The 27,386-nt window shown below is 38.1% G+C and overlaps 1 protein-coding gene across 1 annotated transcript in view; it reads left to right on the forward strand.

Annotated features, from left to right (window-relative positions):
* VPS8 (VPS8 subunit of CORVET complex) overlaps positions 1-27,386 on the forward strand; it is a 2,195,799-nt gene that overhangs the window by 781,529 nt on the left and 1,386,884 nt on the right. The window contains exon 15 of the mRNA XM_044075401.1: positions 20,874-20,920. Coding sequence (XP_043931336.1) covers positions 20,874-20,920 — 47 coding nt within the window. The remainder of the gene's footprint in view (positions 1-20,873; positions 20,921-27,386) is intronic.

Raw genomic sequence — 27,386 nt, forward strand, 5'->3', positions numbered from 1 at the left:
GGCACTATGGGTAACCTTAGCTCGAGAGTTTTTTGGCTGGTACGAGCTTGTTACAACGGCTGAGTCAGTTCAGAGGATGAAACCAAAACCATCTGTCAAGAATGAATGAAGATCGACAACACAGATGGAATGTTATGGTAAGAACATAACTTTTTTTTTTTGCATGTTTCATTTGGGGAAGAGCATTTTTAAAAAGATGCAGCATGGTTGCATTTTGCCAGAAAATCGAGACGATCAGTTAGCAAGACCAAAACAAGTCATCTTCATTTGACTTAGTACATTGTTATGATTGCTGTCTTTGTGTGTGTGTTTTTTGAAGAGAAAATACAACTTTCATTTTGGTGATGGTATGGAAGATCACTATCAGGCAATCTAACCTAGTGATATTTGAGTCCTACTCTTTGTAACCCTGATTCTTTATAGACATCCTCTCAAGAGACAGTTATAAGCCCTGGTTGATGGCAAGTGCAGATCTGACAACAGAACTATTACCAGGAGAGTAAACAGTCCACCCTCGATCATTCTGGGTAATATGGAAAATGATGGACTTGACTATTTTACCTTGGGTACCGTATTTACCATTGCATCTCTAAGCATGGAGGGTTCTTGATGCTTGCCCAGCAAGGGGGTAGAATGAGGAGTCCTTGGAGCTCTGTTTAGACATTGGTGGAGCATATTTCCTTCTCAAATGGAATGCCCACAGTTTCTCTGTGAGTTACATTTTTTGGAACTTATAAGATGTCAGTAAGCTTCAGTGAAAAGCTGTAAACCCAAATGAGATAGCTTCCTCCACAGCAACCCATAAAATCAGTGGTGTCTCCCCAGGATATGCAATGTAAGCAGTCTGATGTTGAGGAGTCCTTGGAATCTTCTCATCGAGCAGTAAGTCTTGGAGATGGAATAGACAGAAAACCAGCTATTGACCAAGTCTTCTATAGATGCAGAGTGTTACTCAAAAAGTTGGATTCCCTTGGGAGTAGTCTTGCAGTGCTTGATGATGTTGCATGTCTCCCCTGTTTACTTTGTCATGAGGGCAATTAAAATTATTTTAAGGACTAAAAAGAAAATTTATTGTGAGAAATGCTAACTAAATGTGTGAAGGTTACAACTTAGAAACTGTGGCTGAAAATGAAAACAATTGTATCTAAAATACTGAATGTGTAGGAGGAAATATATTTAAGTGATTACCAGTATGAAGACTGGCTACTTCAGTAATGTTTCTATTTATAGTAAAAAAATATTAGTTTGAATGTCAAGGAAATAACTAGGTTTGGAAAAATAATGATTAGTTCTAGATTGCTGGAAGCACTCAGTCAGTGAGTGTAACTGGTTGAAGTTGATGACTGTATATTTTTGGTTGCTCAGTAGCTTGCCTTAGCAGGTAGTTGAAAAGTGAAACAAAATCGAGAACTTGGGAAGTCAAGCTGAATATGCAAAGCAACAGTTGATTACAGCAGAGAACAAGGATGTTTGGAAAACTTTAAGTCTGACTTGAATATTGAATGGAGAAGAGGAACTAGATGTCTTCTAAACTAAGATGGCTCAATGGACAGGTTTTACAAAATCATCACCGAGAAGTGTGAAGGTGCTCGGGTTACAAATGTCTGTATCAGATAGTTCATATGGTAAACCCAGGGTTATTTTGGTGCAGTTCTAGACTTGTAAAGTAGCAGGTACTGTTGCAGTTATGGCGGCCAGGAAAGGACTTTATTCTAGCAGGTCACCTTTTGTGTATGAATCATAATTGCAGTTTTTTAACAGAGATTGAAGCTTATGGACACTGTTAAAGATTTTAAGAGATATAAACAGAAATGTAGGTTGTCTTTCCTGGCTATGTTTAGTTTCTTTTGATAGATAGATGCTGACATTTGCAAGAGCTGAGGAAAAGATGACTTAAGTTAAGAGAGTTATAGCCTCTTTCATTCTGAGAGGGAATGAAAAGTCCATACATGGGATCTGTAAATCTGTGGGAATGCCAGCTTGATAGGGGTAGAAGAGAAATGGCTGGAGCAACAGGAGTTGGATGAGAAAGGAAGAGTGTTTTATGTAATTCAACAGATCAGAGGTGATATGAGAGAGTTTGTTTAGCTGTTTGATTATGAACTTTTTTGAATATCAGTATGTTTAAGGTGGGACCTGGGGATGCTTATATAACTAAGAGGCTAAAACTGGATCCCATTCATTCATTTAGCTATTTCCATTTTTGAAAGAATGTGTGACACACTTTTGTGATCATAAGAAACTATTTAAGTAATTTCTTATGGAGGAACAATTTAATTGATCAGTATTGGTAAGAGTCTACAAAAGATGACTTTATAATTGGTGTAAATTTAGACCATAGATCTATCCTTAAAGATTAATGCTACAGAATACTGGGTCCTTTTTTAGCTTTACTTATTTTCTTACTGCATTATAAGTTAAAGGAAAGTTATATTGCTGTATGTTCTAGTATTACCTGCAGTTACTATAACAATTCTGAATTTGAACACTGAGAATTTACATGGTGTGGATTTGATTATGAAAAATGTTCACTATAATTGCTTACAACTGTGTGCCTAACTGTACAGTGGTGTTATTCATTGCAAAGGTGTTACTTCAGTGTTTCTTTTTTGTATACTGTATGAATCTTGTTTCTTTTTAACATTTTACAGGTAGGTGTGTGTTTAACGCATTATGATAAAGTATGATTAACTGCATTGTAAAAATAATACTGATTTACAGATATGTGCATCTAATGTGTGCTGTGAACATGGTTATAGTGGTGGCTGATGGAAATTTACTGGTATTTAGAGGTACAGTTGATGTGATTTTACATAGTCTTCAAGCTTTGGAGTGATTTTTTGGTCATGGAATTTTATTCAGTCATGAATATGACTCATGGGAAATTCTTAAAGATCGGAAGCCGTATTTTTAAAAGAAAACTTGTGTTGGTCATGTATCTATGGATGAGAAGCTGTCAAACCAGTTAATAAAGGTGATGCAAGGCTAGTTAATATGATGGATGCTGCAGGCTACAAAGTGGTTGCATTTTATGAAACTGTTATAGTTAATAGTGCAAGGGAGGTTGAATTAACTACATAGAACTTAATTCATCAATTTTCAGGATCTGTAATAAGTGTTAGGGAAGGTACAGTAAGAGTGTAACTGTTTAGGATTTGGTGACCTCTTAGTGTACATGGACTGAAGTGTTTGAATAAGTATGTGAGAGAATAGAATGAGTGAACTGGAGCTTTGGGAAAAATGGATGTTGGAAGCCAGTTGGAATAATTTACATTAAATGTAAAGACAGCATAGAAGCCAGGTTGCATTTTGTTTTGATGGTCCGTTAAATCTTTGTTGCAAATGAAGTGTTATTACCTAGTGGCCTGTTAAGTTTCTGATGAATTGACTATGTCAGTCAGCTGCCACCTGTTTTAATCTCTGGTGGAAACCAGTACTTTTGCAGGCCACACCTCCAAGGAGCTGGCAACAACTGCAGAGCTGGGTAGACAGATGAGCACATTTGGTGTGCTGACATCATTACACATATCACTCTGTTAGTGACCTTGACCAACTGCTGTATTGGTGACAGTACCTGGTCCACCAGTACCAGTTAGCTTCCTCCCTCCCTGAGCTCTAAATAAATGCTGCAAGGCAGGCTCCCTTTGAAGGTGGGGGATATGCCCAGCAAGGTTCATGCATAAGATTTCCCAGTAGAGAGTAAATGAGTAACCTGTAGCTGTTTGGATGATGGAACCAGAGAAAACAGCTGGCAGCTAATCAGTGGTTGGATGTAGTGAGTGGGTACTAAAAAAATGATGGCTGTGTGTGGGGGTGCTTAAAAAACTGAATATGACAGAATGTTAAAGTAACAGACGTGTCTTGTGCATAATAAAGAAGACTTGCACAAAATACATTGTATACATTTTGAGTGGAAGGAGGTTTAAAGAACTTTGGTGAAGCAATATAAATGGAAGGAATGAGTAATGGAGGAGACCAGGAAAGGTTTTATAACATTATATTTTCTAATAGCAATATGTCAGGCACGACCGCTTGTATGCTGATAGAGAGTCTAGAGGATGTTAGAAGGAAATTCCCATTAAAAGTAATCATCACTCTATCAGGAGTTTCCTAGACGGAAAGGAGTACATTTAGAAAGCATTAGGAAATTAAAAGGGAGTACTGATGATGATTGTGGATCTAAGGGGATGTATGTGTAAGAACTGATGCTATGAGGTAGACAAAGGCATTTTTATTTTGTTTTTCATAAGATGCAGCCATTTATTTCTGCATTCATGCGATGGTGAGGTAAACGGTATAAATAAGCTGAACATACAAACTTACTTTTCCAGAGCAACTGCCCTAGTTAGGGAGAAGCTAAATGACATTCTGTGTACTACAGTATCAGTAAATTGATAAGGAACAATATGATATTGAAATGAAAGGTTGTTACTTTTGCTGATAAAAATTTTATAACTTCTGATTGTATTAAGGTTATTGTTTTAGATGCTGAATTTTATTTTTGATTGTGTACATGTATCTTTGTTGTGATGCTTCAATATCAATAAGGAAGGTTAAAGAAATTTGATTCTTTCTTTGCTATTTGATGTAACCTTTGATGAGCAAGATTGGGTACCCATTGTCAATAAATGTTTACAGGAAATGGGCAAAAACTTTTGCCTGTTACAGTGTCCCAAAGTGAGTCTATGAAAATGGATGAAAATCTAGTGGAAAAATTAGGAATTAATCCAAATGTAGTATATAGGAGGGGTTTAAACTTTAAAAACATTTTGGAGAGACAAATATAGGGTATGAAGGAAGGAAAGAAGTCCTTGTGGGATGTGTAATCAATGTCAGTATGTTTTTAATGGATCAAGTGTTCAAATTATGAATAAAACAATACATGTAAAAGATAAATACAGCTGCTATACACAGGGGGTTGTATATATTACTTTTTGTCTGAAATGCCCAAAATTTTATGTGGGTAAAACAGAACGGAAATTGTCTCAAAGAATATATGAACACGTGTGATATTGCCCACCAGAAGGACACAAATGCATTGTACAAACATCTTAAAAAATACCCTGCACATAGTTTTAAATTCTTGATCGTATATCAAGTTATAAAAGATGCCAGAGGGGGACCTTGGAAATTTGGAGAACAAAGAAACATGGTGGCAAATCTACCTGTAGCCCCAATTTAAATGATATGGTATCAGTAAATAGTCTTTTAAAATTAAAAGTGTATGATAGATACGAAAGAAAATGATCTATTAAGTATAATAAGTGAATGTTTTAAAGTTTTTATAACTTTATGTATTCATTTTATGTATTAATATATGTTTAATAAAAAAGTTTTAATCATGAGGTATGAACATCTATTGGCTGGTAACAACATGTGATAGATTTTAAAGTAATATAAATAATGAATTGGTGTATTAGGAGGTTGTCTGAAGACGTTCGGTGATATAACTAAACAAAAAGCACTAATAAAATTGTTCGAAGAATATTTTGTGTCTTTTTCCACTGTCAGGTACATTTTGGTGTATAATTCCAACAGGACTTGATGACCCAGTTTGATGCAGGTCTGCTGGGTCTTGCACTACAAGGGGCTCTGGTTTAGGCCATCAACTTCAATTTGAAGTCTTTATCGGTATAGAGATGCACCCTTAAGAAACATGGCCTCTTAAGTCCTTGCACCACCATTATTCACAGGGGCATCTCTGAGACATAGAGTTCTGTCACCCACCATCTGACATAAGCCTGTCATAGGCTAGGTGGCACTTACGTAACCCACATGGAAAATTTCTTTCCAAATTGGGGTGGGAAGTGAGGAGCTTCCTCCTCTTGGCTTATTTTGAAGACTCTGATGACCTAGAAGCACGTATTTGTGAAGTGGATAATGGTGCTAAATCCTGTCTTCTACAGCTCCGCAGTGGATGATGCTTTCCTTGAGGAAACCCTAAGGCTAAATATGTCATTAATGGACTGACTTCTGTTTAGAATGGCATGAATGACCATCTATGAAAGGATAAGAAATCCTGGATTAGACACTCCTAGAGCCTGGTATCATACATTTCATATATCCTGCTTAGAAGCACCAAGATTTTGCTCCTGTGGCACCAAATAAAACAGATGCCATATATAAATTTGGTTGAATGGAGTAAGGTCCTGGTCAGGCCTCTTGGAGCTGACTCCTACATGGACTGCTACTTGATTTTCTCATTTCAGTAGAAAAGCCATAGACCACAACATTTTGCTTCCTTGCTTCCATTAAAGGAGGCTAATGCCTTTGATAGGGTGTGCAAATTTTTCTTTCATCAAAGCTTCAGTCCTTGAAATATTTGTCTCTCTTGACCAGATCCTGCAGTTAATTGGGCAGTGTAATATGTTTTTGCATTCCTTGAGGCTGGGCCTAAAAATGTGTTCTAGATTTTGCCTACTGGTTTGTGATAGACTATTGTGTGGAAGGTTGTAACATTGACTTTACTTATGGAATGGGTAGGGCAGTGGGCTTAAGCTCATATCTGTGCAGGATGACTTCACCCTTGAGCTAAAGCACAGGCATTCCAACTAGATTGGTGGATAACCTCCTAAAGAATAAGTGGATCCTGACCACTGTTGAGGATCTTTGTGAGCTTAATATAGTGTCAAGCACTGTTTCCCATAAGAGAAATCAACTTTCTAAGAAGAAAACTCTTCACAGATTGAAGAAACATCTCAATCCTTTCACAGTATCTGGTAGTCTAAGTGATTGACTATTCCTTGCTGTGCAGTTATAGAACTTGGCTCTGCTCACTCTGTTCCACCTTCACCACAATTGGGCTTCACTCTGCTCCCCTACCCTGTCCCCATTCCCTCCCGCCCCAAATCACTCACATTTATCTAAACCTAACCACTCCTTCTCATACTTACCTATCAGTCACTACCTATCCAAATTTTAATTTTAAAGTAGCTCACATTTCCACACTAATCTTAACAGCCATCCATTAGCAGACATATATTAACTTTTAACCAATCCCTACCCTTTTTACCATTACAAAATGCTATCAGTACATTGATGCTATCAATACAAACAACCCTCTTGTTTCATACACATCTAACAGTTGTCACACCCTATAGTCAAAACAGACCAATCTCCACTATACCCCCTCCCCCACCATTACAATACAACACATATCCACCTACACATTCAATTCCTCTAACACCTCCCACATATTCACCCTCCTGTCTGATTTAAGCCCTGCTCTACCACATACTCACAAACTCACAACTATCACCTCCCCGTCAAACATCTCACAACACACTCCCACACACTGTTAGTCCCACTCTAACAACCTCAACACACTAATAAAGCTCACAATGTTACATTCACTAAAACACACATTATTACATTCACTAAAACAAACACTATTTACTATCTTTTCTCCACACAGCCAACCTATTCACACTAGCCCTTCTTCATCATTTAACTAACTTCCACACCCCCATCTACTATGACCACACCCCACCAGCTCCATCACCAACTCTCCACTGCCTGTAACCCACCACAACTTCCAAATTTCACCCAACCTCTACAACAACACAAAAATAAACTACCTCCCACTTAAGTACCACCAAACCAGACACAAAAATGAACCACTGTTTAGAAACCACCAACAACTAAGCAAACTTTATTTCATATATTATCAAAACTAAAACTCAGTGCTGACATCCACCCCAACCCTGGTCCCAGGACTACCAATAAACAAATTACCACTTACACCTCAATCAAATCCACCATACCCCCACCCCAAACAATACGCCCTGCTGTTTCTTAATATAAATCTAAGAAGTATACTAAACAAAATCCATGACCTCCATGCACTAAATGACTTACATTCCCCTGACATAACCATTTTGACTGAAATGTGGCTTAAGCCACATGTCAAATACAATGAAATACTTCCCCCAGGGTTCAACATATATAGACTCGATCATCAAAATAAACATGGAGGAGGTGTAGCAGTAATATTTAAACAAACTCTAGCTCTAGAAGTTATCAACACCACACTTCATATATCTAACAATGCGGAATTACTCATCACCAAACTGAATATCAACAACAAAACACTAGTAGTGGCTATCTATATCCCTCAAGGAGATAACACTAGCACAGATGAAGCCTTACTTCACTGGCTATCCGCAACCTTCCACCAAGAAACTATCATCATGGATGACCTCAACACTGACTGGTCCACCTATAATTCCAATAAGCCATCCAATTTCATAAACCTATATGGTTTCTCCTAGTTCATACAAAACCCCACAAGAATAGACACAACCTCCAACAGACAATCCATCCTGGATTGGACTCTCACAAAAAAAAATAACACTCTTCTAGCAGGATGCCTCCCCAGTACCATAAGTGACCACTTACTGACATACCTAATCAGAAACAATCTTAGTCCACCCAGACAAATAGTCTATAGGCTAATCCGCAACAAGAAAAAAATTAATACCCACACTTTCAACCCCCCTCCTTCAGCAAATTAACTGGTTCCCCTCTCAAAACACTACCACTAGATGATGCCATTCAACACTTTAACACCGCCTTCCTCAACATCCCCCTGCAGAATAGCTAGAATAAAACATCACAACACACCCTGTCTTACAAATAACACCAAAGACCTACTAAAAGAAAGGAACAAGGCATGGGAACACTGGCTAACTAACAAAAGCAATGACAATCATCTACTTTTCAAACAACTTGGGAATAAAGCCAATTCCCAGATAAAAGCTGACAAAAAAGCCTACTATGTCACTGCACAGCAAAGAAACAATAACAACCCCCCAAAATTTTGTGCCATTATAAACAAACCTGCAACCTGGTAGTATGTCCACCCCCAGTCCTACCATACCCCCATCAAATGATAGCATTGCTACATAATTCAGTTCCTTTTTTCATAAACACAATTCACTCACTTATTAACTACATCCAAAGCATCACTACTACAATCCTCGTTGCCAACAGTGAGGGTGTAAACTCCTCCCCCTTTAACCCCATCCCAACCCATACCATAAAAAAACTACTCAGTAAGCTAAAGCCAACCAGTCTAGCTGCTGCTAACCTCCCATCAGAATTCCTCAAAGCTGCTTCCATAGTCATTGCCTACCCCATTTCTATCCTCATCAATTGCTCTATCTCCGAGAACTATGTCCCACTAATCTGGAAAGTCTCCAACATCACCCCACTGCATAAATGTGGCAACTCTACCGAGCTTACTAATTACAGACCCATTGCCATTCATTCACCTCTGTCCAAAATACTAGAAAAATGTATTCACTCCCAGCTTCTAAACTACCTTCTCTCCAATAACCTCCTATCAAACACACAACATTGTTTTCAACCCCACCACAGCACCACAGCTGCCCTCCTCATTTTTACTAACAATAAATGAACACAGAAATCTGAATTAATATGTCTCATCCATCTTTCTATATCTCTCAAAGGCATTCAACAAAGTTTCACACCAAAAACTGCTGTCAGAACTGGCCACATTACATCTCAGTCATTCTTCCCTAGCTTGGTTCCACAACTATCTAACCAAATGCCAGCAGGCTGTTAGATGGCAACAGGAACTGTCATCTTTGCTCCCTGTTAACATAGGAGTTTCACTATGCTCCATATTAGGCCCCTACTTTTTACCATCTTCACAAATCAACTCCATAAGTCCACCTCTCTTGCCTCTGTCATCCAATATGCAGATGACTCTACCCTGATGTACTCTGCCCCCTCTCTAACACAACTACAGGCACAACAATCCTTCCTAGAAGTAGAATCCTGGCTAACACTAACCTCATACTTTACCCAAACAAGACAAAACTAATGCTCTTTCTCCCTACCAAAACACCCAATCCCTCAGCCGCTTTTCAAATCCACTCCTCCAACAACACAATCATAAACACCAGCTCACATACCAAATTACTAGGTGTCACAATTAATAGCAAATTAAAATTTGACCTACATCTCTTTCAAACCATTAAAAAAACACACATCAAACTAAGCTCTCTCTACCAAATTAATCCTTTTCCAACTAGCCAATCTAGACTAAGCATCACCAGGATTCATCTCTTATCTACTGTTCTCTATGCTTCTCCCATCTTTACAAAGCTTAACAAAACTGACCTTACCAAACTTGAATCAGCCTACAGTAAAATCGCTAAGTTTACCACTAGCTCCCCATATAGGTCCCATCACTGCTGTGCCTTACAATAAATAAATTGACTAGAACTCCCACAACAATTAACCTATACCCAACTTGTCTTTACCCACCAACTAATATACCAGCCAAACAGAACCCCAGCCTTACAACAGTTAACTCCAACCATATGCCAACACTCGGCAACTCCGATCCTCACACAAAACACTCTCCAAGTATCCAAAAGTAACAGCAAAGCCAGGGATGCCTGCTACTCCCACCACATATGTCAACTTTGGAATTCAATCCCCTAACACAGCCTAAATGCTACCAACCTGCACCAATTCAAAACTCTGCTCAAAGACCACCTCACTAACAACTTGCTCTGTTCCTGCGCCAAAACAGGCTAATACTACATAAACCCACATCAAATTTCATCCCCTAAATTTTATAGTCTCCATGTAGACCCCATTCTCACTTGCTAACCTATGAGAAGAGTATAATTTGATAATTCCTTTTCCTTTGTAAGGGTATACATATGTATATGTATTAAAGTATACTGAAATGATCAACTAAAGATGGACCCCTGCCCTCAAAAAAAAAAAAAAAAAAATATATATATATATATATATATATATATATATATATATATATATATACATATGTACATATACACACACACACACACACACACACTGATTTATGATCAACTGCAGAAGGCCATGTCCTAGGGCTGTGTTAGGTCCTTCACCAGAAAAGGTTCCTCTTTGACACTAAGCCATCTCTACAGAGTTGTTTCCGCAATTCAGAGCACTACACCTGAGATGAGGCATAGGGGTGTCCAACGTTTGGAAAAAAGACGAGCTTTCTTCTCTCACACATTTCTTGTTGCTAGACGTGTTGTGTATATTTTGGCATATCAGTGTCTGGAGTTTTTTCAAGAGATTCCTTCTGTTTATTGAGTGGCTACCTTTTTCAGTACAATCTTCTACAGCTTGGCTTTCCTGGATTCCTAGAATATTTATTAGGTTCATCGCAGTGGTTACTGATACCTTGCAGGAAAAGGATCTCCATGTGTTTCCCTTCCTGGACAAATGGTGCCTGAAGCCACTGAGGAAGTTGTTTTATCCCTGAAGTAGATTCTGTTGTGGCTGCAGTGCTTGTAATTAGTCATAAACTGTGGTAAAAGTATTCTGATTTTGCCTCAAAGGAGATTGCCTTCACTGTTATGGAGCTGAACATTCTCTTATATTAGTTATTTATGCTTGAAGAGATCTCAGGAAGTCATGAACTTGGCAGCCTAGGGACTGGGTAGGTATATGAAAGTGGGCCCAGGCTTGGACTGTCCTATTTCTAGTGGCAGTGATGGCGACAGTGATCTTCAAAGACAACTTTGCCTGAGAATGTAGGTGCTGCATTAAACAGTGACATTTCAGTGGCTACACATGTTTGTGGATATTCTTGAAACTAACTTCAAATGGGTCTCCTTACTGCATATTAACCTGTCCTATGTTCTTATAGTGAGTGCTTCCCTAAGAGGGTGAGGAGTGCACCTTAGCTTTTCTATGATTTAGTGGAAATGGTCTTTTTCTTCTGAGTCACAAAACCTTGGAGGGAAATTACTGTTGGGATTCCTCTTGGTTTGGCATGGCAACCAATACATCTTATGGTACCTAAACAAGCAAAGGGTCTTGATGTTGTGCACTCTCTGCAGAGATGTGATGCCTGTCTGGTACTGAGTGATAGTGATACCACTCTGCCATTCTCATTCCTGGTGAAGTGAATGCACTGGCAGATTCTGAAGCTGCAGACTGAGATGCCAACTGTAGTTTGGATCTTCTGGAAATTGGGTATTTTAGAGGTTAACTGACTGAGATCAGTCTGTTGGCCACTTGAGACTTTAAGTTCAGGTTTGTAAATGTATTAAGTATAGCATGAACAAATCAGTGCTGAGTATTATGAAATAATGACTTCTTTAGTTCTGTATGATATTCCTTTGTCAGTTAGCTGCACTAAGTAGAAGGAGTTCCTCATTGTTGTCTTTACATAATGATCAGAAGAATGGAAATGATCAACCCATCATACAAGTTCCTTAACAACATACTCACTTTGTAGTGGGGTATTGTCTATGCTGTATGTTTATGATCTTCCCTTCAACTTCCATATTTCTATAGGTGTACCATTTATACCAGTAGCCAAGCTACCCATCATGTGTCTGGGAGTTAATACAGGGAATTAAGGCTATTAGCTGTTGAGGTGCTTCCAGAAGTACAGGGTTTGATTTCCTCAGCCTTCCTTTACCCATTGTGTGACTTTGAGTAAGTCACTTAACCAAACAGTCTTTGGGCATTTTCCAGCTGCCCAAAGCACTGCCCAGATGGCTGTTTAGGCAGTTGGAAAGTTCTGTTATGCTTCTCACTGGTATCCTGAACAGCATGCCTAGTAACTGCCTGTGAAGAATTTTTATTTATTTGTCATCTATGTTAATTATTAATGTTGGCCTTTCTAAGTCCATCACCTTTGGCAAGCCCAAGTTTGCCTTGAAATTCTCCATCAAAATCTTATTTTGATCACACCATTTGTCTGCTTTGTAAAGACTTTCATTAAATACCTGGAATATTTCCATAATTTCTTCATAGTCTTTTTTTCCCTCCTAGACTTAGGGTCCCTCAGCTTTTCTGCTGCTGTCTCCACTTTCCGTGTTTCCTTAAAGTGCATTGTCACACTTTTCATAGCAAATGTAAATAACAAATCCTTAATGATATCAGTAATTTCCTTGTGTACATTATCAAGTTCTACAGTGTCTTGTGCAGAAATGTATTTTGTTAATTAATTTTATTGAGAAGAATGGCCCTTTGAAGCAATTCTTGAAGCTGAATACGTCTGCCGTGACATCATAAAAAGCTGAAATCATAAAGCTTCACTACTGACATTGTCGTATAATCTAATACTTTTCCATGCCAAATGCAGCAACAAGGGAGTCTTGTATCTTGGTAAAACAAATTGCTGCTTGCCTTACAGGTGTCATACCCTGCACTGAAAATTAACATTTGATTTGTTAGTGAACCCGTAATGTAAGTAGCTGTTCCTTTAAAGAATTTGGTGTTTTGATTACCCAGAATGCTTTGTTGCATGTGATTTTTTTTTGTGAAAACCCAAGTTGACATAATTTTATGGTGGTGTTCCAAAGAAAAAATGAGTTGATAGTGAAACTAAAACATCAGAAAAGTCATAAACCATGTTTTGTTTTCAATCTGTTTGCAGCTTTAACATCAGGGGTACACATAGAAATAAAATGAGCTGTAAAACGGACACAAGAACTGTACCAATACACTGCAATTTCTGTCTTAAAATTGTTTGTGCTCTAGGCTTATTTTCTTTTAGTTGTTGCCTAAACAACACTTTACAACAGTCATGGATATTGCCCATACATTACTTAATACTCTTCCTGACAGCTCTCAGTTGCTTTGCTTACTCATCAGTAAGTTTCTCTAAACATTTTTGCAGCATTTTGCTGTTTGCTAGCCCTTCACAATATGTTTGATACCATTTTTCTTTCATTTATTTCAACTCCATCTCTAAAGAATCTTTCCACTGCTTCCCAAGCACCAGCAATTTCATTTGACACATTTTCTTCCCTTATTAATATTACTCAAATCTCATCAGCTACTCGCTGTGTAAAGCCTACCTTTTCTGTAAATACACAGGAAAGCACAGATGTCTGTGTCACCTTTATTGTCAATGCTTGTGGCCCTCTTTCTAACCTTTATAGGTACATTGTCAGGTGTTATAATCAGATATACCTCTGTTCCCTCAAGTACATGAGCACACACTTGTGTAAAAGTATATGTCCATTTTGGCCCATGTTTGAGGCTGTGAGAATGGTAAGTAAATTCCTCTTGTGTTCCTAAGGCTACTACTGTGTCCTGCATCCTGAATAATTTCATATATCTCCTTAAACATCTGCCTTCTATATTAATAGTCTCTCTCCTTAGGCTCCATGACATGTTGACATTATTACAGGGCATATTACACTCTTCCCCTGTAACTGGGATACCTTGCTGAAAGCTTATTTCCATTAGCATTCTACTTGATTCGAAAGGTGCATTCTTGTTCAAGACATACATGGTAATTCTGTTTCCAAGCGTGTAGACCATCACTGTCAGAAACCGAACATGTCCGTCCTTTTTTTCCCTCCACTATTACTGAAAGAACCCATCCTTCTAATATTATCACTGCGTAAATAAGGGCACTATGTAGGTTGTTTTCCTTGATAGAAAAAGGATAATGATGCAGAGTCCACATTATCAGAGGAAGGGGTTAGATTGCATAAAAAAATGCTGTAATGGCTGCCTGAATGAGAGCTGCATGAATCTGGTCTTGCTTAATGGGCAGTGAGTGAAAAGGGAACAGCTGTCACCCTGTGAGGAACAAATAGGACAGCAGGTTGACTTGCAGTGAGCTGCAAGTAGAATGTAATTTAAACAAAAGGTTCTATTCTCTTTCATTCCTACTGTCCACAAAGTAAAGTTGATGGATTCACGCTGCTTCACTTAAGTTACAGGTCTACTTCTGCTTCAGTCCCCTCAGAGACAGTTTATCTTTGACCTCCGCTGGTACCCGACTCAGTCCTGCTTCCAACAGTTCTCCTGATTAGGTGTTATGCTGCCCTTTGTTTTTCCAACATTATTTTTTGGAACAAGGGGAAGGATGTGACTGATATTTTTCCCTTCCCTCTCTCTCGGATTATCATTAGTTGAAGATGCCCCCCCCTTTCTTATTCAGTTGTTGCTGGTTAAATTGCTTAATTCCTTCCATCTCCTGGTCAGCTTCCATAAATGTTTTTGAGCCCCCAGGAATAAAGTACTGCATGATAGAGCAGTTTAAACCTCACCCTAGCTTGGCAACAGTCCATCATGGCTAGAATAAATCTGTTCTGTTTTTTTCTGGTGTAAGCAGAATAGTTATTTTCTACAAATACTCTTGTGTCTCCAACTTTCAAAACTTTTCTACTTTCCACATTTTTGTTACAAGCATATCAACAAAAAGATGTTATCTTCACAAGTATTCATCTTGGTTGCTTTCTTAAAAGACTTCTTGGGAAGTGAACACAACGTGTTCTTTCCATCAGTATATAATGCTATGGGACACCAAACCAATTGCTGATACTGGTCTTAATAAAGCTTGTATAATCTGTTCCTTCTAGCTTCTCAAGAATGACTGTAAACTTCATTTTTTCCTTGCATTGTCTTCAAAATAAACCATTTTTTGGAGATGGCAAATTTTTTTTTAGTCTCTCCCTAATCTCCTTTTCTGACATTTGTAGCTTGACCAATGTGTCATAGCAGTTATTGAGTGCTTTCTCTATTTTTCTAGTTTTTTGTTATTTCCATCTATACATTTCTGTAAGGTCTCACTTATTTTAATGTAGCTTGAATATTTTTTTCAGAGTTATTTGAAGCCGTAACCTTCCTCTGCACCTTACACTGGTCTGCATCTCACTGAATCCTACTCAGTCCTTATCTAACATATTAAACTTTATCCTCTCCCTTTTTCTTCACTTTATCTTTAGCTTTCTTGTTACTGACATTGAAACAGAACCATCTTTATCCAGGAAATGAATTTAAATCAAATCAGTATATTTCCTGGCTGTTTTTGACAGTTACTGTTTTTCTTGTTAGGAGAGGTGAAGTTAACATGCTTCTCAGTCAGTAGCTGTCTTGGGCTTTCAGTTTTTATCTGGTTACTCAGCGTATTCCAGGAGTACCCACTGTCCAGATAGATGTCCCTAGCAGGGCAGAACTCCCAGATTATGAGTGAGAAGTTAAGCAGAGCATAGTGCAGTACCTGTTTGGGAACTCTGTCATTACTGAAGTAGATCTGTTCACAGTTCCATTCATTGCAAAGTTGATGTTCTACTATGAGGGTCAAGTACTAGGGTAATGTGTTCAGATACATGGTTAATTTTATCGAGCAGGGAGTTCATGTTCACCTTCTGACCTACTCACTCAGCATTTTTTTCTGAAGTTGCATGGTTCGGGTAGGTAAAGGCATTATAGTTCTGCTAACATATTGTACTTGAATTTGATTTTCCCAATCCAGCAGCTGACCTAAGCTCCACCTTATCCACTCATTGTGGCACTAGATCTCCTTATTGCATTTTATGTGTTGCATACTTGTACCTTATTCTGGAGGTGCTGTAGCTACCTGCCTAGCTTCTGAGGTCAGGACATTAGCCATGTACAGTGTGCTGCCTGAAGATTTCTTGTTTCTCCTTTCTGCCAAGAAGTCAGACATAAAGGTGACATGCACTCTGAAATGGAAGATGTTTACTCTGTGGGAGGTGGATGGGGTCATTGATCCCTTTTTTCTGTATAAGTGAAGGTTCATCTTTCTGCAGTTTTAGCATTTTGTGAGCCTGTGGTATAGTAGGTGGTAGCCCATTTGGATGTAGTGAAGATCTTTCTGAGAGGTTTTCTCCATCTCCACCCACCCATTCATATTCAGCCCCATTGGACTTAAGTTTCATTCTGGGAGGTCTGACTTTGCCTTCTTTCAAGCTTGTATCTTCCCATAACCTTTATTTTTATTGGAAAGATTTATTTCTGTTGGCAGTTACCTCACCCAGAAGAATGTCTGACTTAGTCTTTCTGAACAGAGGAAAAATGAACTTATTTTTAGAAGGATTGGGTCACCTTTCATATTTCATACAACCCATAGTTCCTGCTGAAGGTGATCCCTATGTTTATTTTAAGCCAGTTTGTACATGTTCTCGTGTTTTCTGGAAAAGGCTAACCCTGGGGAAAGTGTATTGAACACATTATATGCCCAAAGGGCACTCTGGTGTTAACTTTGTAAGATAGCTGCTTAGACTTCTAAATCACAGCTATTTTGTTGCCTTTGCCAAAGGCAGGCAGAGTGATACCTTCTCTGCTTGGCTTAGAGGTTATGTTTGCCACCATTGTCTCCTTCCTAAGAAGACTTCCACAACATGCAATAGAAGTCTTCATGTGCAGGACATCTATGCTGCAGCAACTTTGTCCCAGGTTTAATTCTTAACAGAACATTCAGCCTGGACATTGTATGCAAAACATGAGTGTGATGTATTAGACCAGACCTTAATGTGTCATTTGTTTAGGGAGATCCTAGGACAGGACCTGCTACCCTACAGTAATACTGCTTGATAATCATTCACTTTGAATTTTGCTGATAAGTGTAACCCCCCCGTCAAAGTGTTCCATTAGGCTAGACACCCCCCCCCCTCTCTCCTCCCAAGTCTGCCACTCAAAGTATGCTGTTCTTTACTTCCTGACTAGTTTTGTCTTGTTGGGCCAGGAAAAAAACTGTGGAAGAAGGATGATTCCCTTTCTTTTGTTGATGTACCTGTCTGTCATTGTCCAGATGAAAATGAAAAGGATTGTCTTATGTGATGAGTCATTTGATATCCAGAGCTTGAGTGATGAATGATGCATTGACTATATCTTGGATTTCAGACTACACATCCCTAGAAGATCTGCCAGGCCAGACTCTGCTTCTGTAACCACCCCCCATCCCCAGTACGTATTGCTGTTTTGTGAGTACCACTGCATGACAGCTTTATTATAACAAAATATCACAGCATAATAGCTCATAATTTAGTCACAGATTTTCTTATTTCAGTATTTTTTTTCAATCAACAATGATGGAAGCATCAAAGAAATATTAATGCCCACATATACAATAAACAATTGTACTTGGGGGAGGTGCATACCATGTAAAGACTTCCACACCTAGTGTTTGTTTGTTTAGGTCCTGACTGTGCAACAACTGTGCTAGAAAAAAAATAACAAAAACCAAAAAACGGACAAGGAAATCCACTTCTTTATTTCGATGTTACCAACAAATAAAACAAAACTACACCCAATAAGGGTATGCCAACAAATAAAGCAAAACTACACCCAATAACGGTACCCTTATTGGGTGTAGTTTTGTTTTAACTGTGCCAGAAAGCTGGATACTATAAAGGCATGACTTCTGATTTAGCAAAGAAACATTTGAAGTGACTTACAAGAGAATCAAAAAAGAAATATTTTGTAAGTCATATTGTCAGGAAAAAATGAAATAAGTTGAAGATAATTATTTAGCTAAAGAGTAAAGATACAAAGAAAAATGAAAATAAAAATAGTATTTTGTCAGGTGCCATTTTGTTGAGCATTGTGTTTGTGGACATGATTAGCACATTAATCCTGCATGGTCTTCTGTGAAGTGATGCCCTTGATTTTGAATATTTATTTAACTATTTTTTGCAGCAGGGGATATACTTCCCTGTACAGTCCCACCGTGGGATATTTTCACCTTACACTCCCAACCTCACGTTTTACAACTTCAGGTTTGAGCTATTGTTGAGTGAAGGGAAAGTTGATGTTTTTTTCCTGGAAATTAACTTTTCTGTAAAGTTGTGCTGCTTTGACTTTAGGGTATGATGGATACTCCTGTCTACATTTGAAAGTATAGTAGGGTGTAGCCCTCTTTAAAAACTGCAGTTTGTGATCAGTTGTTTTATTGAGTTTTATCTATTTACACAGATCTTTAGTTACCGATAATATTAATTTGTTTCCTAGTCACTACAATGTAATGGCAGTATTTCTGACATTTAGTTGAGTTGCACACAACAGTTAGTGTTTCAGTAATTGGATATCTTACGGTTTATTATGATCCCCTAAAATATTCTAGACCCTTGTATTATGGTGCTAATATACAAACTTCAGTTACTGCAGGGGACTAGACGTCTTCAATGATGATTCCAAGCACATGGCTATAAATCTTCACCAGTGCTGTTTCTTCCAAAATGCATAATTTAAGAGGCGCGTTCATTAATACTTTCCTTGGTAACTGCTTCCAAGTTTAAATCAATAACGCTGCATGTCAAGATGTTTAAAAATGTGGAATATGGGTTTGGTCCACATATTGAGGGGCTGACCTGAGATGGCCTTCTCATTTAAAGAAATAGGTCTACATAACTTGTTTGTTTCAACAATGGCACTGATTTGTCAACATCTGCCCTGGTGAGTGAGTACATGGCAGGGTACATTCCTGCACAAATCTAAATTAAAATACCTCCTCAAACTTTTGAAGGGAAAAAGTTTGAGGAGACTATCATGATTTGCTGGTAAAATTGTCATATGTGAGTGCTACAAATTATAGTTGCATGCTGTTCATTGCTGAACTGAAAATAGTACACACGGGCCATTTTGCCTTGAAAGCTTATAGCAAATGTGTACTGCTGCCTAAGCTGCCACACCCAAATAAATTTTATGCCGTATAGCTGCAGGTCCGAGTTAGGATTATTGACTTCACATGATTTAACCTCAGAATGAGCATCTCCTGGATTTCCAGTGTTTTTTTTTTTTTCGGTTTGTCTGCAGCTCTGCAATATGAGTGTTGACATTAGAGTAGAGAACATTATTTGCAGTAGTTGAAAATACACAAGTAAATTGAATTTGCAAATAAGCCATAGAATGAAGCAGTGAACATATCCCTAAATTCTCATATCACAGTTTGTATTTCTTGAGCCTGCATATTGGATAACTATTGTGATGCACTGTGGCAGCAGTCAGTGTCTCACTATCCCCCTCTTATTACCTCATGTAACCCACCACATACACTAAATACTTGTCTCTAATTCGGTATAGGGCTTCCTCATATTGACGTAGTAGAATGTGTTTCTGCTTCCTGACAGAAACTTCACCACATAATTGACATTGTACTCACCAGAGAGGTAAGACAGAATGCTAAAAAAGTAATTTGGAAGATAAGAGGGCCGCATACCACAATCCTTGATCTTCTTGGATACTCTCTGCTCACTATGATACCATTCACCTTTCCCAAACTAACTAATAGTTTAATGTAACTTGGCTTTCTTTTCATCAGGTCTGAAAAGACCCTAGTCCCTCTTACTCAGATTTAATGAGAAAATACTGGTATTAACTGTCTTAAGTTGCTCATTGGGGACTTTTGCCATAACACGTTACTGAATGTGTGACATTCCCACTGGGCATGTTGCGTGCCTATATTCTGGTTTGGAAAATTTTGTTTCAATTCATTGATATCCAAAGCCATGTGCATGTTTCCAGCTAGGGAAAATAAATCTTTTTTTCTTTCTCCAGTGGTTTGTAGGTGTTAAACAAATTGGTTTAACGTAAATTTCACTCCAAGAATGCACATGTGAGAACAACAATACATTATTACAGTGAAATGAAATTGTAAGTAAACCTTTGGTGTGCACTAAAATGACTACTGTATGTTAGATGCCATTATGTTTTCAATTTGCACATCCTAACTCTGTTGCTTACACACATACAGTAGTATCTTTTGTGTAAAATGTAGGCTGTAGAAGGAAGTGATTTTTTTGGCCATTGTAATGTGATCTCTTTTTGAGAATATATATTATTTTTAAGATATATCTGCATTTACAGCTATTGCAAATTTGCAGTCTTTGAAGTCTACATGTATGTGCTTATAAATGGATGTCAACATTTCATAACATTGCTACTGTAGAAGTCATTGTTAAGCAGCAAACTTGCTAGAGGGCTAGTAAATGCTAAACATTTAACAGTATGACTATTTTGCTTGACCTTGCGGGAGACTTTGACATAAATGAATGTACGTGTCTGTCTGCTGTATTCTCTAAGGGTTTTGAGATGATGCTGACATAGGTTTTGTGGTCTCTCCATAGGACATGGTGCCTGTCATGGTTGATTACTGTCTTCTGCTCCAGCGCACGTAAGTGTCAAACCCTGATTCCTGTCAATTTCATTGCTTTTTTTTTTTTTTTTTTTTGACTTTGTACAAGGTCAATCTGTCATATGTGGAAGAAATTGCAACTGTACCAGCAGGCAGTACTGTCTTGAACTGTGGACTTTGTTTTAATTTCTTTCAGACAAATAGATATTAACTTTACTGTTCATTTAAATGTAGATTCATTTTTAGTCCTAAACTGTGACTAGAAACTCGTACTGTGAAATGATGAGTCTTTATGCCTTTGTACATTTGCCTTTTGAAAGTTGAGTGCTTGGCATTTCTTAGCATTTTCATACCACTGGTAGATAATCTTTGTAAAGCTAAACTCTTACTTGCAAAAATTGGTGGAGGCTGACATTTCGTCAGAGCTACCAGTGACCTGGGTTGAGGCTTGAAGTGTTGGAAGGGCAGCCAGCATGGAAGGATTCAATTTTAGTTATAACTGAACTTCCCGGGCAGTTGTACAAGGGGCTGCTGGTCTGCTGACAGTTTGTGACTGAGATGGAAAGCACTACAGACTGCCTGTGCTGTGAATAAGTGAGGGATGGAAGAATGTGGAAAATCGAGGAAATGAGCCTTCCTCCTGAACTCCTTATTTGACTTGACATAGGTCCTAGGGATTCAGTTGAAATATATATGGGGATGCATTTCTCAGAGGGAGAAGTCCTCACTCTGCTGTGGGGGCATTCTCTAGGGTATGATGCTGTATGTGTGCCATACTATAATGCACATATCTTAGGAGATGTTGAGGGGATGTGAGACCATGACCAGTGTCATAACTGGAGCAGTTGGAGTGCAGACATTTGGGTTCTTGAGTATAATTTGTAATATAGGGGATTATGAGTGGGTCTCTAATCATATCCAGTTTATTATATGTTTGAGAAATGGATGGAATCTAAAAAGTTTTAACCAGGTCCACTCTCCCTAACACCACAAGTTGGTGGCTCACCATGCCTTTTCTTTTCTTGGACCCAAACAGTAGGAATCTGTCTTGCTGTCATAAAGATTACTCCTCATATCCCATAATTACACTCGCAATTAAAAGTCTACCTCAGGTCATAACTTAATCAGATGTGCTCGCTCGCGCTCTCTCTCTCTCTATGGGCGTGTAACCTAACCTCCTTCTACACCAACTTATATGCCCTCCTCGTCTTTCTTCTCTTCAAAAATACATGAATATAAGTTATTTCTTCACCTGTTATAATTGCTTATAGTTCTTCTTTCTTCACGCAAATGTAATTAATTGTATTTAATGTTTTTTTTTGCACTCCTTGGCTGAAACTGAAATAGGTCCATTGTGATTTCCCTTGTTAAGAAATTCAAATAAATGTTAAGAAATTCACTTTAAGGGGGCAGAGAAGAAAAACTCACAAAGTGAATCTTTGCATCCTTTTTTTATGAGCATTTAACTATGATTGGAGAGACCAGATCATAATTCTTTGTTGTACTTCGAGCTTTACCTGCTGTTTTTCTGCCAGATTGAGAGACAAAAATATTTTAGGAAAACTTAAGTGTTTTACAGTTTTGAAAGGTATAGTGCACTTAGTGATGCAACATATTATTTTGCAATACATCGAACTTTAGTTGTTTCAGTGTATTACAAGTGAGAGAAGAAAAATAGTGTAGGATTGTGTGAAGTATTTTACAGTTCTGAAAGCTGTATCACAGTAATGCTGTCTCACAAGCCAGAAGCAGTCAGTCACTGTTTCTGTAATAGCTTTAAAAACTGTAATACAGCTTATGCTGCTGCAGGAATAAAAGTGCAGCTATATGAAGTGTATTATAGTTTTTAGACCTATTTATGCTTCTCAACATGGTTCCATTGTTGCAACTGTTTAAGCTGTGCACTGACTAGAACATAACAATAGTGAAGGATGCTTTAACAAAACTTTGTTAGGCACTTTTCTTACATCAGGTTTCCTGATCTGAGAGTATAACCCTGGTCCTCTGTGTATTACATCTGCTTTGGTTCTGCTTTGCATAATTAAGTGAGGATGAGTCTTCTATTTTGTTCTTTGACTGTCATGATTCTTATAGCACTGCTGTTCCTGAAAGTATGAGTATTAATAGGGAGTTAATTTCTTGCATTCTTTCATGGGAAACAAGTTCCCATTATGAAAGTCTTTTGAAATTAAAGTCTGAGAAGCTAAAGACAGGCGATTGAAGGCATGTGTTATAATGAAACAATAATTAATGGTGGGGTGGGGTGGTATTCACCCATGATTGCTAGAAGCACTGCATTTCTGGAAGCCTGGGTTGCCCACAGGAAGGACAAGTGATTAAATACTCTACATTCCATACTCCATTGCTTACTGTTTAATTAACCAGCAGGCAGACTCATCTGTTTTGTTGACTTTTCCTCAACATGCTGTGACAGTAGAGTAAAACTGCTATCAAAATTAGTTGATTCGTAAATTTCTGCTTACATAATCTTTAATGGCCTTTACAGATGCGATCTTCCCTCTACATTCCAAGGTTCAAAAGGGCAGGGACTTCCCATATCAGATTCCATGTCCCTCAGGAGCATTATTTATCTTCTTATTTACTTATTCATTTTTTTTATTCTTGCCACAACTGTTTGCCATTAGCCATGTCCAAATTCTCTTCTTGATCTTGTATTCTGTCATCCCCGATACCTGCTCAGCCTGCTTCATGTACTGGGGCTCCATAAGCAAGGAATCTTTTAGTGGGAGGTATAAGGGAGCAGACAGAGACAAGATCATTGGTGCCCCAATATGGTGGCATTCTGACACCTGCAAATTGCTTTTTTATTGTGTTCTACCTGCTGCCTCACCCAGTACCCAGTATACATTATGTAGTGTATGCATCACTGGATGACCTTCCTTTGTCTCTATCAAGAACTGTTAGCGTTTACCTGAAAACTTCACCTCTCCTCCAGTGTTAGATGAACTCGCAGCAGTGAAACTTAGTCCTTCTACCTACTTCCAGTTGATTTGTCATGAATCAGGTTCACTACCTGAACTCTGGTCATGTGATTCAGAGTCAAGGCTTCTGCAGAGACAGTCTTCCTTCAGAAATTTTAACTTTATACTTACAACCAGTAAGGCTGTATCTTCAGCAGTGTGGACACCTTTTGCTTATAGGCTTATTGGTGTAGCTAATGTGGGCTTTAGAGATCATCATATTTACTTCACTGGAGAAGAGGTCCGAATGGAGAGATGGTAAGTCAGCAAGCAAAGGAGAGTAGTATTGCTGGAACTGAATGCATCCTGAAGTCTTGGTGAGTACCTTCACAATGTGGACCCTGTTTTTCATAAAATCTCACCAAGATAATACTGATTAATAGACTGTATTTTATATAGCATATGTCATGGACAGAATTAGATTAAAAAATAAAAAGATAGCAGGGTGCACAAGACCCAGGATAAAAAAGTGCCCAATCCTGGTAGGTGCGCTGATACCAGGCCTGGAAAAAATGATAGTGTAGAATCTTCAAGACACAGAAGCATTCCTGTAGTGGGGCTAGGCCAGGCCCAAGGGGATGATGGTCCCCCTGTTATAGAAGGAAGAGTAGTCCACAAAAACTGATAGGCCAGAAAAGAGCCATAAAGATGACAGAATGGACTATTGAGGATAAGAAAGAAATTATGTATTGTTACTATTATGCAAGAAGCCCAGCATTTCCAGACAGAATATATACAAATGGATTAAGAGAAATTAGAGGAAAGAAAAATACTAACACAAAGAAAACTGTCAGAAGCTTCAAATAAAAATTTGTGTTCATTAATGCAACAGATTTATGAAAAACATTGTGTAGACCAAGAAACCTTGGGCCGTTTGGAAAAAGAAGCGACTTGGGAAGTGCAAAAATTTAAAGAGCAAAATCTAGAGACTTTGGAAAGTATAAAAAAGAAGTATGGACATGGGGAAGAGACATATGATATAGTGCAATAGTTATGCAAAGGAGAAAGCCAAATTAAGCATCACAAAAAAGGCATCCCCAAAGATATTTGAAGAGAAATGCAAGCAAAGGCATAAGGATATGGAATATTTCACAATAAAAAAAAATAATAAGATCACAAAGAAGATTAGTAAAGTAGAAGTTAAAATAGAAGTTGAAATTAGGGAATATATGTGAAGTGAAGAATTTAGTATAGAGAGTCTAACATAGGTTATATCACATCATGATGGAACAACAAGTACCCAAAGTAAGGTGAAACAGGAAAAGCAGGAGACATTTGAAGAAGAAATATGGACATGGGAAAGAAAGAGATTTAATATGGTGCAATATTTATGGAAAGGATAAAGCAAAACTAATGTTGTTGTTTGTCTTTCGACTTATTCCCGGTAAGGGGTCGCCACAGCAGAACTCAGTCCGCTAATGATTGGCAGTAGATTTTTACGAAACGTCAAGGTGCCAGCTCGACGCCCAACCTTCAATGAAGGCACACCCATTTACGCACATATGTCTTTCGAACGCTGCCCCAACGCGGGGAGGACATGCAGTCTCCACACAGAAGGCACTCTCAAGCCAAGCTGAGAATCGAGCGGGAGAACCTCTTGCTGTGAGGTAACAGCGCTACCACTGTACCACCGTGGCTACTCATAAGCAAAACTAATAAATACAAAAAATGCAATGCCAAAGATATTTGAAGAGAAATACAGGCAAAAGCATTTGGACATGGAAAATTTTACAATACAAAAAATAAGAAAATGGAGGAAATATAGAAAAGAGGATTAGTAATGGAGAAATTAAAGAAGTAGATAGGTTATGGATTACCTGTGAAGTGAAGGATTTAGTGTAGAAAACCTAACTCTGATATCACTCAGCAGGATAGACCACTGAAGCCCTAGTTGAAGGAGAAACCAGTGGTGCAGGAAATATCTCATCAATTGCCATATGAAATCAACCATACAAAGTCCACGTAGTGCAAGGCTAAATGACAGTTCTTGACTTCTAAAATACAATTGCACTGGCAAAACTTCTAAAATAACATTTATTTAAAATCTGTGTTAAGTGCTTTCATCCCCAGTACATGGGACTTCATCAGAATAAATCAAAGATGAACAAAATGTCATTTAAATATCCCACATTTCATGACTTAAACCAATTAATTCATTGTCTTAAAGAAACAACCCCCAGTTCAAAACATACTGTTCTTTGCAATAAACATTAAGTAAAAATATTTAGCAGTGTTTGGGATACAGAAAACACACACCCATTTGGCTGCCTCCCCATAGTGACTGTTAACAGCTGCACAGGATTCTAAGATCTACCCATTTGCAGTCTACATTGATAGAAAACTAAAATCAATGTTGAATGGTCACAGTCATATATTAAGAGATCCATGGGATTTTTTAAGCAGATTACAGCCGGGATTATTGAGAGAGACATCTAGTTTTCTCACAGTCAATGTTATTTACCCTTTCTCCTGTATCCCACATGATATAGGACTATAACTATATTGATACGGGAGAGATGAAATTCCTGGTTGATCTGATGGAATTAGTTCTCCTAAATAATTTTCTTTTTTGACGGAGAATTCTACAAACAGGTGAGCGGAGTGGTAGTGGGGGTAGCATGTGCCCCCATTTTTTCAAACTTGGTCATGTTGATTAGGGAAAAACGATTCATCTTAAGACAACCATATACTGAATTATGGTCAATTTACTGTAGATTTTTGGATGGCATTTGTGTCATTTGGAACAGAAGCACTGAAGATTTGGATATTTTTTTATTGTACAACATGGATAACACTACATTTTTAAAAATTACACACAGAATGTTTCTGCTATTTATTACATTGATGTACACTTAATTATAGAAAACAAATTAGTTTCTTCTATATAGAGGAAAGACACCTTCTCCAATTCTTTCTTGCACTACATTAATTGCCACCCATGGCACTGCACTAAGAACCTAGTGAAGGATCAATATATCAGGGATTCCAGAATGGTTTCTGATGACAATAGTTTCTTAAATGATTTTGAAACCATGACAAATATGTTTTTAGAAAGGGGATATACCCCTTGACCTTTTAAATAAGCTCAGAAGGGAGCTGATCGACAGTAGATATGGTAAATATCCACCCATATCGGGGACAAATAAATCGGCAGATAGACAGGATGTTTTGATTCCAAAGGACTGGACTTGTAAGGTCATATTTTAGAATGCTATGGCCGTTAAGTTTAATGGAATGAATGGACAGATAAAGAATGTCATCACAAATAACTGGGTCATACTTAAAACTGATGAAGTGTTCAAGACTGTCTGTGCAACCCCACTTTTTATGCACATAGTAGATACAAGTATTAAGGGTGTTTTAGAAAAAGGGCCAAAGAATGAAACTGTGGGTACCACAAAATGTGGCCAATGTAGATTTTGCCATTATGTCAACGAGAACAAAGTTTTCCACTTAGACAATTATGTAGCTCTAAGATTGTTTTACAGAGAGGGAACTGTGAATCTATGAGACTTGTGTATCTA

This window comes from Protopterus annectens, chromosome 6.part1 (assembly GCF_019279795.1).
Source record: "Protopterus annectens isolate FY-2018-M chromosome 6.part1, PAN1.0, whole genome shotgun sequence".
NCBI lineage: Eukaryota > Metazoa > Chordata > Ceratodontiformes > Protopteridae > Protopterus > Protopterus annectens.